This window comes from Dendrobates tinctorius, unplaced genomic scaffold (assembly GCF_039654945.1).
Source record: "Dendrobates tinctorius isolate UK_male_01 unplaced genomic scaffold, ASM3965494v1 ptg000107l, whole genome shotgun sequence".
Taxonomy (NCBI): Eukaryota; Metazoa; Chordata; class Amphibia; order Anura; family Dendrobatidae; genus Dendrobates; species Dendrobates tinctorius.
In genome coordinates this window covers 8,609,719-8,623,972 of record NW_027361775.1, presented here as the reverse complement: position 1 = coordinate 8,623,972, position 14,254 = coordinate 8,609,719, and the positions used below count along the sequence as shown (strand labels likewise).

General features: G+C 43.4%; 2 protein-coding genes across 2 annotated transcripts in view; both read right to left on the bottom strand.

Moving 5' to 3' along the window:
* LOC141100595 (glutathione S-transferase 3-like) overlaps positions 1-13,779 on the bottom strand; it is a 99,135-nt gene extending 85,356 nt beyond the window's left edge. The window contains exon 1 of the mRNA XM_073589169.1: positions 13,599-13,779. The gene's annotated coding sequence lies outside the window, so the exon portion shown is untranslated. The remainder of the gene's footprint in view (positions 1-13,598) is intronic.
* Positions 6,937-8,999, bottom strand: LOC141100749 (zinc finger MYM-type protein 1-like). The gene has a single exon (XM_073589436.1). It carries the CDS (start codon positions 8,890-8,892, stop codon positions 6,937-6,939), a length of 1,956 nt encoding a protein of 651 aa, XP_073445537.1. The 5' UTR covers positions 8,893-8,999.
* Positions 13,780-14,254: the final 475 nt, after the last annotated feature.

The following is a 14,254-nucleotide window of genomic DNA, read 5'->3' as shown; positions in this document are numbered from 1 at the left end:
ATACATGCTAAAGGAAAGAATGGTAGACCATTCGGAATAGTACTAGAGACCAAAAGGGGAATGCCAAACAAGTGGTCAAAAAAGTGGGACATAAGATGGAAGAAAAAAACACCTATATTAAGTAATGAGTGGTAATAAATGGTACTACAAAGTGCCCACACTTGTGTTGTAACAAAATACACATAGAGAAGAACATGATCAAACACTATCAAGGGGGACCAAATAGGTAGTATAATATAGTTAGGCATATGACATGTACCAGATTTAAATCAATATATAATATTGCGCGTTTTGGAACCAAGTCCTTCGCCAGAGGGTCCGCACTTTGACTGGGCACCACTGACCAGGTAATTCTATTCATATATGCTAAACCTACATACAGTTGTGGCCAAAAGTATTGACACCCCTGCAATTTTGTCAGATAATACTCAGTTTCTTCCTGAAAATGATTGCAAACACAAATTCTTTGGTATTATTATCTTCATTTAATTTGTCTTAAATGAAAAAAACACAAAAGAGAATGAAGTAAAAAGCAAAACATTGATCATTTCGCACAAAACTCCAAAAATGGGCCAAACAAAAGTATTGGCACCCTCAGCCTAATACTGCACAACCTTTAGCCAAAATAACTGCGACCAACCGCTTCCGGTAACCATCAATGAGTTTCTTACAATGCTCTGCTGAAATTTTAGACCATTCTTCTTTGGCAAACTGCTCCAGGTCCCTGATATTTGAAGGGTGCCTTCTCCAAACTGCCATTTTTAGATCTTTCCACAGGTGTTCTATGGGATTCAGGTCTGGACTCATTGCTGGCCACCTTAGAAGTCTCCAGTGCTTTCTCTCAAACCACTTTCTAGTGCTTTTTGAAGTGTTTTGGGTCATTGTCCTGCTGGAAGACCCATGACCTCTGAGGGAGACCCAGCTCTCTCACACTGGGCCCTACATTATGCTGCAAAATTTGTTGGTAGTCTTCAGACTTCATAATGCCATGCACACGGTAAAGCAGTCCAGTGCCAGAGGCAGCAAAGCAACCCCAAAACATCAGGGAACCTCCGCCATGTTTGACTGTAGGGACCGTGTTCTTTTCTTTGAATGCCTCTTTTTTTCTCCTGTAAACTCCTTGTTGATGCCTTTGCCCAAAAAGCTCTACTTTTGTCTCATCTGACCAGAGAACATTCTTCCAAAACGTTTTAGGCTTTTTCAGGTAAGTTTTGGCAAACTCCAGCCTGGCTTTTTTATGTCTCGGGGTAAGAAGTGGGGTCTTCCTTGGTCTCCTACCATACAGTCCCTTTTCATTCAGACGCCGATGGATAGTACGGGTTGACACTGTTGTACCCTCGGACTGCAGGGCAGCTTGAACTTGTTTGGATGTTAGTCGAGGTTCTTTATCCAACATCCGCACAATCTTGCGTTGAAATCTCTTGTCAATTTTTCTTTTCTGTCCACATCTAGGGAGGTTAGCCACAGTGCCATGGACTTTAAACTTCTTGATGACACTGCGCACGGTAGACACAGGAACATTCAGGTCTTTGGAGATGGACTTGTAGCCTTGAGATTGCTCATGCTTCCTCACAATTTGGTTTCTCAAGTCCTCAGACAGTTCTTTGGTCTTCTTTCTTTTCTCCATGCTCAATGTGGTACACACAAGGACACAGGACAGAGGTTGAGTCAACTTTAATCCATGTCAACTGGCTGCAAGTGTGATTTAGTTATTGCCAACACCTGTTAGGTGCCACAGGTAAGTTACAGGTGCTGTTAATTACACAAATTAGAGAAGCATCACATGATTTTTCGAACAGTGCCAATACTTTTGTTCACCCTCTTTTTTATGTTTGGTGTGGAATTATATCCAATTTGGCTGTAGGACAATTCTTTTTGTGTTTTTTTCATTTAAGACAAATTAAATGAAGATAATAATCCCAAATAATTTGTGTTTGCAAACATTTTCAGGAAGAAACTGAGTATTATCTGACAGAATTGCAGGGGTGTCAATACTTTTGGCCACAACTGAACACTCTCATTTGGGACGCACATTGCTGCATCAATATGACTATCTTGTTATATTATTTGCTAAGGCTACATTTCAACTGTTGCACATGTGGTACACTACCCCTCCAGATTCATTTTCCTTTGTGCATCTTCTCTGCCATCACAATGTCACCAGCCCGGTAACCAGTGGCGTAGCAACTGTTTGTGGCGCCCGGGGCGGTCGAAAAATTTGCCGCCCCTTTGGTCGTTGAAAATCCGGAAGCATCCGAAGAGCCCACACTACACTCAAAGATCTCTGCTGTTATTATTTCTAAATTTCTAGACTTTCATCTTCTTGCAGTTCTCTATATATATGTATGTATTAGCTTGATGATGCTGGATGAAGACCTAATGGCTTTTTTTATAATAATTTTTAATAATGTGACAGAAAAAAAACAAAGTACAAATTATTTTCGAAACTTGGGTAAAGTTGTTTTATTTGTAACAGTCACGTAACACTCACTAACAATTATGATTCATTATTCAGGCCATGTTCAAAATAGTTAATTCGACTACAAAAAGAACTGCTGCAATGTATGAACTCAATGCAAAATTTACAAACAAACTCTTCGTGCTTTCCTTTCGGCAAAGTTTTTGATAACAGTATCAAAATTGAGACCATCAGCAAGCTCCCTCTCTATGGAGAGGACTGCCAAGTCTGTAAGCCTTGTTTGACTCATTGTAGATCGAAGATAGTTCTTTATGAGCTTCAATTTGGAAAAGGAGCGCTCGCAGCTGGCAACGCTAATAGCTCGGGTAAGGAAGATGCGCAGCAAGATAACAATATTAGGGACAGAATCTCCAAGGCGATATCTCTGTATGAAGCTCAAAACTTCTAAAGGTCCGTCGATTCCGTCGTTTCCTGAAGCTTCCACAAAATACTTCAATCTTCTCCTTTCGACCAAGAATTCCTCTTTTTCCACCTCGTCATCAACTTCGCTGAGCTGGCAATCATAATTATCATCAAGCAGATTTGAGGGTGCAAGGACAGCGTATTTCTTTGCAAGATCATGAACTTGTTGAAATCTGCTGTATATTTCTTCAGTCAGCATGTCTATGACAGACAGCATTTCCCGTCTCAACTCAGCATCAAATGTCATCACTGCATCAGTCGATCCGTCACCATTAGAGTTGAGCGATACCGTCCGATACTTCAAAGTATCGGATCGGAATGGATCGGCCGATCTTAAAAAAAAGTATCGGTATCGCCGATTCCGATACCGGAAGTCCCATTCAAGTCTATGGGACTTCCGGTATCGGAATAAGAAAAACCCTGTTTTTGCCTTGTACAGCCTCTCTGGGGTCTGTACGGGCCTTTCGGGGGGCTGTGCCGGCCTGCCAGGGGGTCTGTGCAGGCTCCGGTGGTCTGTGCCGGCCTGCCGGGGGGGCTGTGCAGGCTCCGGTGGGCTGTGCCGGCCTGCCGGGGGGCTGTGCAGGCTCCGGTGGGCTGTGCCGGCCTGCCGGGGGGCTGTGCCGGCCTGCCGGTGGTCTGTGCAGGCTCCGGTGGGCTGTGCCGGCCTGCCGGGGGGCTGTGCCGGCCTGCCGGGGGGCTGTGCAGGCTTCGGGGGTCTGTGCAGACATCGTCCGATGGGACTACAAGTCCCATCGGGCGATGCCTGCTACCATGACAGTGATTGACACATTAGCCAATGATGGGACAGTAGTAGTCCCATCATCCGGCTAATGTGTTGAATGTAAAAAAAAAAAAAAAAAATTACATGCTACATACATGCTACATTCATACTACATACATGCTACATTCATACTACATATATACTACATGCAACATACATACTACATATATACTACATGCATGCAACATGCATACTACATATATACTACATGCATGCAACATGCATACTACATATATACTACATGCTACATACATACTACATATATGCTACATATATACTACATGCATGCTACATACATACTGCATGCTACATACATACTACATATATACTACATGCGTGCTACATACATACTACATATATACTACATACATACTACATGCATGCTACATGCTACATACATACCACATACATACTACATACATACTACATACATACTACATGCTACATACATACTACATATATACTACATGCATGCTACATACATACTACATGCTACATACATACTACATGCATACTACATACATACTACATACATACTACATGCATGCTACATACATACTACATGCTACATACATACTACATGCTACATACATACTACATATATACTACATGCATGCTACATACATACTACATGCTACATGCATACTACATACATACTACATACATACTACATGCATGCTACATACATACTACATGCTACATACATGCTACATACATACTACATATATACTACATGCATGCTACATACATACTACATGCTACATATATACTACATGCTACATACATACTACATGCATGCTACATACATACTACATGCATGCTACATACATACTACATACATACCACATACATACTACATATATACTACATGCATGCTACATACATACTGCATGCTACATGCATGCTACATACATACTACATACATACTACATGCTACATACATACCACATACATACTACATACAATACATTCATACAATACATACATAGACATACAGTACATATAACATAGAGTAACATACTTACCAATACTTGTCACATTGTTCCCCGAAGCCATTGTCTTTTAAAGGAATAAATATTAACATAACAAACCACAAAAATACTCACCCACGATCCGAAGCAGTCCACGAGTGTGTCCCACGACGATCTTGGGTAGAGAACTGCAGCATCAGCTGTTGCTGCCGTTCTCTACGGGCTGCAGGAATCCAATGACGGAAGGTAGGTATCCTTCCGCACTGTATTCCTCCGCCACTTAAAAAAAAAAAAAGTCCCTAGTCTCACTTTATGCCATTGCTGCGTGGGAAATTCCCACACAGCAATGGCATAAAGTGAGACTAGGGACTTTTTTTTTTAAGTGGCGGAGGAATACAGTGCGGAAGGATACCTACCTTCCGTCATTGGATTCCTGCAGCCCGTAGAGAACGGCGGCATCAGCTGATGCTGCAGTTCTCTACCCAAGATCGTCGTGGGACACACTCGTGGACTGCTTCGGATCGTGGGTGAGTATTTTTGTGGTTTGTTATGTTAATATTTATTCCTTTAAAAGACAATGGCTTCGGGGAACAATGTGACAAGTATTGGTAAGTATGTTACTCTATGTTATATGTACTGTATGTCTATGTATGTATTGTATGAATGTATTGTATGTAGTATGTATGTAGTATATATGTGGTATGTATGTAGCATGTAGTATGTATGTAGTATGTATGTAGCATGCATGTAGCATGCAGTATGTATGTAGTATATATGTAGTATGTATGTGGTATGTATGTAGCATGTAGTATGTATGTAGTATGCATGTAGTATGTATGTAGTATGTATGTAGCATGCATGTAGTATGTATGTAGCATGTAGTATATATGTAGCATGTAATATGTATGTAGCATGCATGTAGTATATATGTAGTATGTATGTAGCATGTAGTATGTATGTAGCATGTAGTATGTATGTAGCATGCATGTAGTATGTATGTAGTATGTATGTAGTATGTATGTAGCATGCATGTAGTATGTATGTAGTATGTATGTAGCATGTAGTATGTATGTAGCATGTATGTAGTATGTATGTAGTATGTATGTAGCATGCATGTAGTATGTATGTAGTATGTATGTGGTATGTATGTAGCATGTAGTATGTATGTAGCATGCATGTAGTATATATGTGTTATGTATGTAGCATGCATGTAGTATGTATGTAGTATGCATGTAGTATGTATGTAGTATATATGTGGTATGTATGTAGTTTGTATGTAGCATGCAGTATGTATGTAGCATGCATGTAGTATATATGTAGTATGTATGTAGTATATATGTAGTATGTATGTAGCATGTAGTATGTATGTAGTATGTATGTAGCATGTAGTATATATGTAGTATGTATGTAGCATGTATGTAGTATGTATGTAGCATGTAGTATGTATGTAGCATGCATGTAGTATATATGTTATGTATGTAGCATGTAGTATGTATGTAGTATGTATGTAGTATGTATGTGGTATGTATGTAGTATGTATGTAGCATGCAGTATGTATGTAGCATGCATGTAGTATATATGTAGTATGTATGTAGCATGTAGTATGTATGTAGCATGCATGTAGTATGTATGTAGTATGTATGTAGTATTTTTTTTTTTTTTTTTTTTTTTAACATTTAACACATTAGCCGGATGATGGGACTACTACTGTCCCATCATTGGCTAATGTGTCAATCACTGTCATGGTAGCAGGCATCGCCAGATGGGACTTATAGTCCCATCGGACGATGCTTGCACAGACCCCCGGACATCAGCACAGCCCCCCGGCAGGCCGGCACAGCCCCCCGGCAGGCCGGTACAGACCCCCACAGGGTGCACAGACCACCGGCAGGCCGGCACAGCCCCCCGGCAGGCCGGTACAGACCCCCACAGGGTGCACAGACCACCGGCAGGCCGGCACAGCCCCCCGGCAGGCCGGTACAGACCCCGGGCAGTCCACACAGCCCCCCGGCAGGCCGGCACAGCCCCCCGGCAGGCCGGTACAGACCCCGGGCAGTCCACACAGCCCCCCGGCAGGCCGGCAGAGACCCCCGGAAGGCCCGAAATGACGGCGCATCATGATGCGCACACACCGCGCATCATGATGACGTCAGGCTGTCAATCAACTTTGAACTTCCGATTCCGATGCCGACTTCCGATATTGAAAAAATATCGGAAGTCTGTATCGGAATTCCGATACAGCAAGTATCGGCCGATACCCGATACTTGCGGTATCGGAATGCTCAACACTAGTCACCATCCATTCATTTCTTTTTCCGAATTCTACGCTCCATGCTTATCCCCATTTCAGAGCAGAGCTTCTTGGATTTGTGCATTGCACTGTCCACCATTGCTTCCCTATTCTGAAGGAGGTAATCTCTCAACGCTGTGAGCTTGACAGAACTTTGGTGCAGATCCAGCCCTTTTGTTTGAAGATACTTCTGGGCATCATTGATTTCTGGCAGAACAGATTTCCAAAGGCTCAGAAACGACAGAAACGGAAATGACAGTAATGAGGTGAGAATTAAAGATGCATCTGTTCTTGTCGTCACATTTTCTCCTTCTTCTGTGAGCTGTTCTAGGGCCGTTACGACTTCTGATAATTTGTTTGCCACAACATTTACAGCATCTGCTCGACTGCTCCATGTAGTCTCCACAAGCCGTTTGATGCTTAGACCAGTCACCTGAATCAAAACATCCCAGCGATGCGTAGATGCAGAAAAGAACGAAAACAACTGGTCCAGTGTGCCGAAACATGTCACAGAGTAAATCGACACAGAAGCTGCATGTACACAAGCCAGATTCAGGGAATGGTTTGAGCATGGCACAAACAGAGCTTTCGGGTTGATTTCGGAGATGCGCTTCTGGACACCTGATCGATGGCCTGCCATAACAGCAGCATTGTCATAAGCCTGGCCACGGCAATCATCTATTGGAAGCCCATCGTTCTCCAGTTCTGCCAATATCAGTCTGGAAATTTCCTCTGCGCTTTTACCCTTTGTCTCAATGAAGCGGAGAAATGATTCCTGCACCTTCACTTCATTTCCGTCCAGTTTCACGTAGCGCAACACCTCGCTCATCTGGTCCTTGTGAGATATATCCGGAGTGCTGTCAAAAATTATGCAAAAATACTTGCTTTCCTTTATCTGTGCGATGATTTTCTTTCTCACATGCTCTGCCAAAATGCTCACAAATTCATTTTGAACTTCTGGTGACAGATAAGAAGTAACGATTTTCTTTCCCAGCTTAACTTTTACCAAATGTTCGCGGAGCACAGGGTCATACTTGGCCAACAAATGAACCAATTCCAAAAAATTGCCTCTATTTTCCTGGCCTTCTTCATCTTTGTGGATGTCTTCCCGGTGACCCCGTAGTGCCAAATTCTGCTTGGAGAGAAATCTGACGATATCCAGTAATCTAGCTAGAATTTTTCGCCACTTCTTAGTCTCCTTCTCAATAACACCTTCCATAGCTTTGTTAATTGTCTTTCCTTCAGCAAGCCGGATCTCTAGCTCCTTCCAGTAGAGGAATGCCTGAGCATGTGATGTGCTATCTTCGTGTTCATGTACTTTAGGATTTAATTTCCACCAGTTCCTGAAGCCCTCAGCAGCAGAAAAACTGGACAGCCCAGTTGAAAAAAGTCTGCAGCAAAAGCAGAACAGGGCCTCTTTCAAAGGAGAATACACCATCCATGTTCTCAAACTTTTCTCTCCGTTCCGCAAATCACGAAAAAACCATGTCTTTGTAAGTTTCCTCGTGTCACCTTTTGTTTTAGTTCCTGGTCGCGTTACTTCCTTGAATTCACATTCGAGGTGCTGCACAGCAGCATATCCCTGCTGGACAATCATAGCGCGAATTTCATGGTCAATCTTAACAGGCCACATACCAACATCAGTAAAATCAGTTGGTATGTCCGTTTTCAGACCGACTAGTGGTTGCCCTTCCAATGCTTCAACTTCACGCGCACCATCTTCCGCATCACCGACTGTTTCCGCATCATCGACATGCTCAATGGCGCCTTCGGCAGTATCAATGTTAGCAATATCAACTTCATCTTCAGTCTCAGCATGAATGTCGTCTTTTGCTTCCGCCACTTCGGCTGTAGGCGTAGATGTCTTTTGGATGAACTTTAATAGCGCGCCTTTATTCTTTGCTGCCTCCTCTTCTTTGGCTTTTTTCTTTTTACGGAATGCCGCACCGCTCTCTTTTACTCTCTTCATTATGATGCCTTCACTTACAATTCACGCAAAGATTCTTGAAAATTCACGCATAGGCCAAACTAATTTGGCAGGATGTGCATCAACGTTGCCGCAGGGCCGGCTGTGTTTCAACGTTCTATAATGGCCAGCATGTAAAAAAAACACAAAGAGAAGGGGCGCAATGAGGAGTATGTATAGGGCCAAATGGTCACTCACATATTGGGGTTGTGCTGTGCACCTCTGCTTCTCCCCAGCATTGTGAGTGTGCGGCGGTGTAATTAGAGCACTAGGAGAGCACACCTGATCACAGAGATTAAGGTCTGTCACTAGATTTGCAGAACTAACTTTTGTTCAGTTCAACATGATATTAATGACATCTGAATTTAATACTGCTCCTATATACAAGAATATAACTACTATAATACTGCTCCTATGTACAAGAATATAACTACTATAATACTGCTCCTATGTACAAGAATATAACTACTATAATACTGCTCCTATGTACAAAAATATAACTACTATAGTACTGCCCCTATGTACAGGAATATAACTACTATAATACTGCTCCCTATATACAAGAATATAACTACTATAATACTGCTCCCTATATACAAGAATATAACTACTATAATACTGCTCCCTATGTACAAGAATATAACTACTATAATATTGCTCCTATGTACAAGAATATAACTACTATAATATTGTTCCTATGTACAAGAATATAACTACTATAATATTGTTCCTATGTACAGGAATATAACTACTATAATACTGCTCCCTATGTATAGAGAATAATATATTTTCTTCAGATGAGCACATTACAGGTAAGTATATATTATATAATGGAATATAACAGGGTTTATATACAGAAATAGAACATGATGTGAGGAGTATATAGGTAGAGGTGTGCGTACACTGGTATATACCACATCTTCTGTATAATACCATGAGTGTTATATAGTGAGATGAATCACACTTTGCCATGTGCATATCCTTTCTATAGGTGGATCTCACATCCCCGGTTGTTTATAGGGGTATATAGCTTCTATAGCTGACTCCCAAGTGTGTATACGGGTATATAGCTTTTGTAGACTACTGCCAGGTGTGTATATAGCTTCTATAGGTGGCTCCCAGGTGAGTATATAGGGGTATATAGCATATATAGGTGTTCCCAGGGGTGTATACTTGTATATAGCTTCGATAGGTGGCTTCCAGAGGTGTATACAGGTGTACATAGCTTCTATATAAGGCTCACTGGTGCCCCCATGACTGGCTTACATGACTGGCATAAAAGATTGGAGTACATGACTGTCTTACATGACTGTGTTACATGACTGGTGTAAATGACTGCCCTCCATGACTTGCACACATGACTGGGTAACATAACTGGCATACATGACTGGCTTACAAGACTGACATAAATGATTTGCATACATGACTGGCGTAAATGACTGGCATACATGTCTGTCTTTCATGACTGTCTTTCATGATGGGCCTACATGACTGGCGTACTTCTGGCATACATGATTGTCTTACATGACTGTCTTACATGACTGTCTTACATTACATGACTGGCGTACATGACTGGCGTATATTACATGACTGGCGTACATGACTGGCTTACATTACATGACTGGCGTACATTACATGACTGGCTTACATTACATGACTGGCGTACATTACATGACTGGCGTACATGACTGGCGTATATTACATGACTGGCTTACATTACATGACTGGCATACATGACTGGCTTACATTACATGACTGGCATACATTGCATGACTGGCATACATTACATGACTGGCGTACATGACTGGCGTACATTACATGACTGGCGTACATGACTGGCTTACATTACATGACTGGCATACATTACATGACTGGCTTACATTACATGACTGGCGTGTATCACATGACTGGCTTACTTTACATTACATGACTGGCGTACATTGCATGACTGGCATACATTACATGACTGGCGTACATTACATGACTGGCGTACATGACTGGCGTATATTACATGACTGGCTTACATTACATTACATGACTGGCGTACATTACATGACTGGCGTATATCACATGACTGGCTTACTTTACATTACATGACTGGCGTACATTGCATGACTGGCGTACATGACTGGCGTACATAATCCTGGAGCTGGACGGGTATGGGGGCATAGCCTTCTGACAAGGAGGGATTGGGGTCTTTTTCCTCTGGTGAAGGGCGTGCGATAGACCACATCCATGTTTACTTTGTTTTGCACTTGAGTGAAGGAAGTCACATTTTGGGAATCTACAGCAACAGTGCAGGACCCATAACAAAATGCCACTACTACTAACTCAGCCTTCCTAGAATAGAAGCCACAGCATCATGGTTGGCAATCACTGGCCTACTGGAACACAAAACGCAACTGCCCCATCATCCATAGTCTGCAAGAATGTACCGCGGTCCCGGGTGAAGCGGCACACACCATTCAGTCCATGACAAGCCAACAGTGTTCTTATTCGTGAGCGTTCATAATGGCGGCTTACAACTGGGGGAAATGGGCGACGATCTGCTATGGACGTACTCCAGCAGAGAATGCACCAGCTGATTATATTGTTTGTACGTCGGGTATTTTTTCTACAGTCCTAATCTCCCATCAGACGTCATGTCTGACTGCATTGGTCGTGACGCAAGCACAGCCAGAAGGTGGCAGGTGGCAAGAGTCCCCAGGTCCAATAACGGGTACCCCTAGCCAGGGAAGGGTTAAGTCCGGTGTGGTGCAGCGGAGGTTTCTGGGCCAGTAATGAGTTGGACTGATTTATATCATCTCACATTCCGCCAATCTATTTGATCGAGCGTCTGCCCGGAGCCATATATCAGTGTGATTTGTGCTTCACGGTACATTGCATGACTGGCGTACATGACTGGATTACATTACATGACTGGCGTACATTACATGACTGGCGTACATTTACATGACTGGCATACATTACATGACTGGCGCACATGACTGGATTACATTACATGACTGGCGTACATTACATGACTGGCATACATTACATGACTGGCGTACATTACATGACTGGCGTACATTTACATGACTGGCATATATTACATGAATGGCGCACATGACTGGATTACATTACATGACTGGCGTACATTACATGACTGGCGCACATGACTGGATTACATTACATGACTGGCATACATTACATGACTGGCGCACATGACTGGATTACATTACATGACTGGCGTACATTACATGACTGGCATACATTACATGACTGGCGTACATTACATGACTGGCGTACATTTACATGACTGGCATATATTACATGAATGGCGCACATGACTGGATTACATTACATGACTGGCGTACATTACATGACTGGATTACATTACATGACTGGCGTACATTACATGACTGGCATACATTACATGACTGGCGTACATTACATGACTGGCGTACATTTACATGACTGGCATATATTACATGAATGGCGCACATGACTGGATTACATTACATGACTGGCGTACATTACATGACTGGCGCACATGACTGGATTACATTACATGACTGGCATACATTACATGACTGGCGCACATGACTGGATTACATTACATGACTGGCGTACATTACATGACTGGCATACATTACATGACTGGAGTACATTACATGACTGGCGTACATTTACATGACTGGCATATATTACATGAATGGCGCACATGACTGGATTACATTACATGACTGGCGTACATTACATGACTGGCGCACATGACTGGATTACATTACATGACTGGCATACATTACATGACTGGCGCACATGACTGGATTACATTACATGACTGGCGTACATTACATGACTGGCGCACATTTACATGACTGGCGTATATTACATGACTGGCGTACATGACTGACATTGACATATATGATGGCTTACATGACTGGCGAATATGACAGCTGTGCCGGCCGGCCCGCCGCCGCCGCGTACGTGACTGGTGGAGGCCAGAGAGCAGTTGAAAAGTTGTGGCATTTTTTTAGGCGTTAGGACGCTGATATCTGCTCTTGATGGAGGCGTTTGTATCCAGCACTGACTACATTACAGGCAGCTGGAGTTATAGAAGATGCCAATCTCCAGGCGGTGTGTGTGGCAGCACTACAATTAGACAGAATGTACCTTAGACTAGCCCTAAGCCTGTACAGTGTGCAGCACAGTGTTTGGTTCTGTGTTCCTTCACTCGCGTTTCGTCCAGCTTCTTCAAGGGTGTTGTCCCCTAACTAACTGAATTTGCGCACCCACAGAGAAATAATGCTCATAGCGAATCCTCTTCATGTTCCCACCCAGTATATCCCTTTCATGGACCTCATACCTCCCCCCCATGCAGTATGACTACTTCACCACTCTTCTCTACACAAATGAATGCCCCCCGGGCCCCCCCCCGACCCTGCAGTAATCCTCTACACGCAATAATGCTTTCTGTACACTGTCTCCACATACAAGCAGCCCACTTGCCTTTCTAAATGGAACACAAAATACCCATGGGTCTCCTCTCCAATATCCTGATGTAAATAATTCCCCTCTCATTCTTTCCATGGCTATACCTGTCAGAATTGAGAATTGCCTGTCACATCATGATCCTCACATTCTGAATGTTTATCTGCAGGCCAGTGTCTCCCTCCCTCCCCTCACAGATATCAGGGGCAGCGCTTCCCGCTGTCCCCCTCACTCACCGGCTCCTGTGTCCCCGCGAGGATCTGCTCCTGCGTCACCTCAGCCCCTCAGCGCCGCCTCCACGTGTTCTTCGGGCAGCTCCGACCAACGACCAACCCGCCCTGAGCGGCCAACACCTCCTCCAGGAGCGGACGGGTCTCTGAGTGCGCCCACCGCCCAGCACCGGCTCAGGAGCGGACAGCAGCCGGGGCTCCAAGTAGGAGTCTGTCCACAGTCCAGCAGGCAGCAGCAAGGTAGAAAGCGCAGCCGCCTGTACTGTGCCTCCGCCCACCGCGGAGTCCTCACAGAGCAGAGCAGAGGAATTGAATTGCTGGCTGGTGCTGCGCCGCCCCCACACACGTGCCGCCTGGGGCAGGCCGCCCCCCCCACGCTACGCCAGTGCCGGTATCATCCACTCTGTATATGTCACTGTGTTTAGGACAATGTTGATAGCACTCCATTATACTACCAGGGCACATATGTTTTGCCTCACTATTGTTTTATGGCTTTTTCTATATCATCACTGTAAGGATATGGCCACTTACTAAAGACTATAGGACGAATGGACGTAGAGCGGAGTCCACAGCTCTATAGATATTTTATTGTGTTTTATTATTGATTTGCTTGCTCGTCAGTTCATCCTCAAGAATCAATGTTTACATTCAGTGACAGTAAG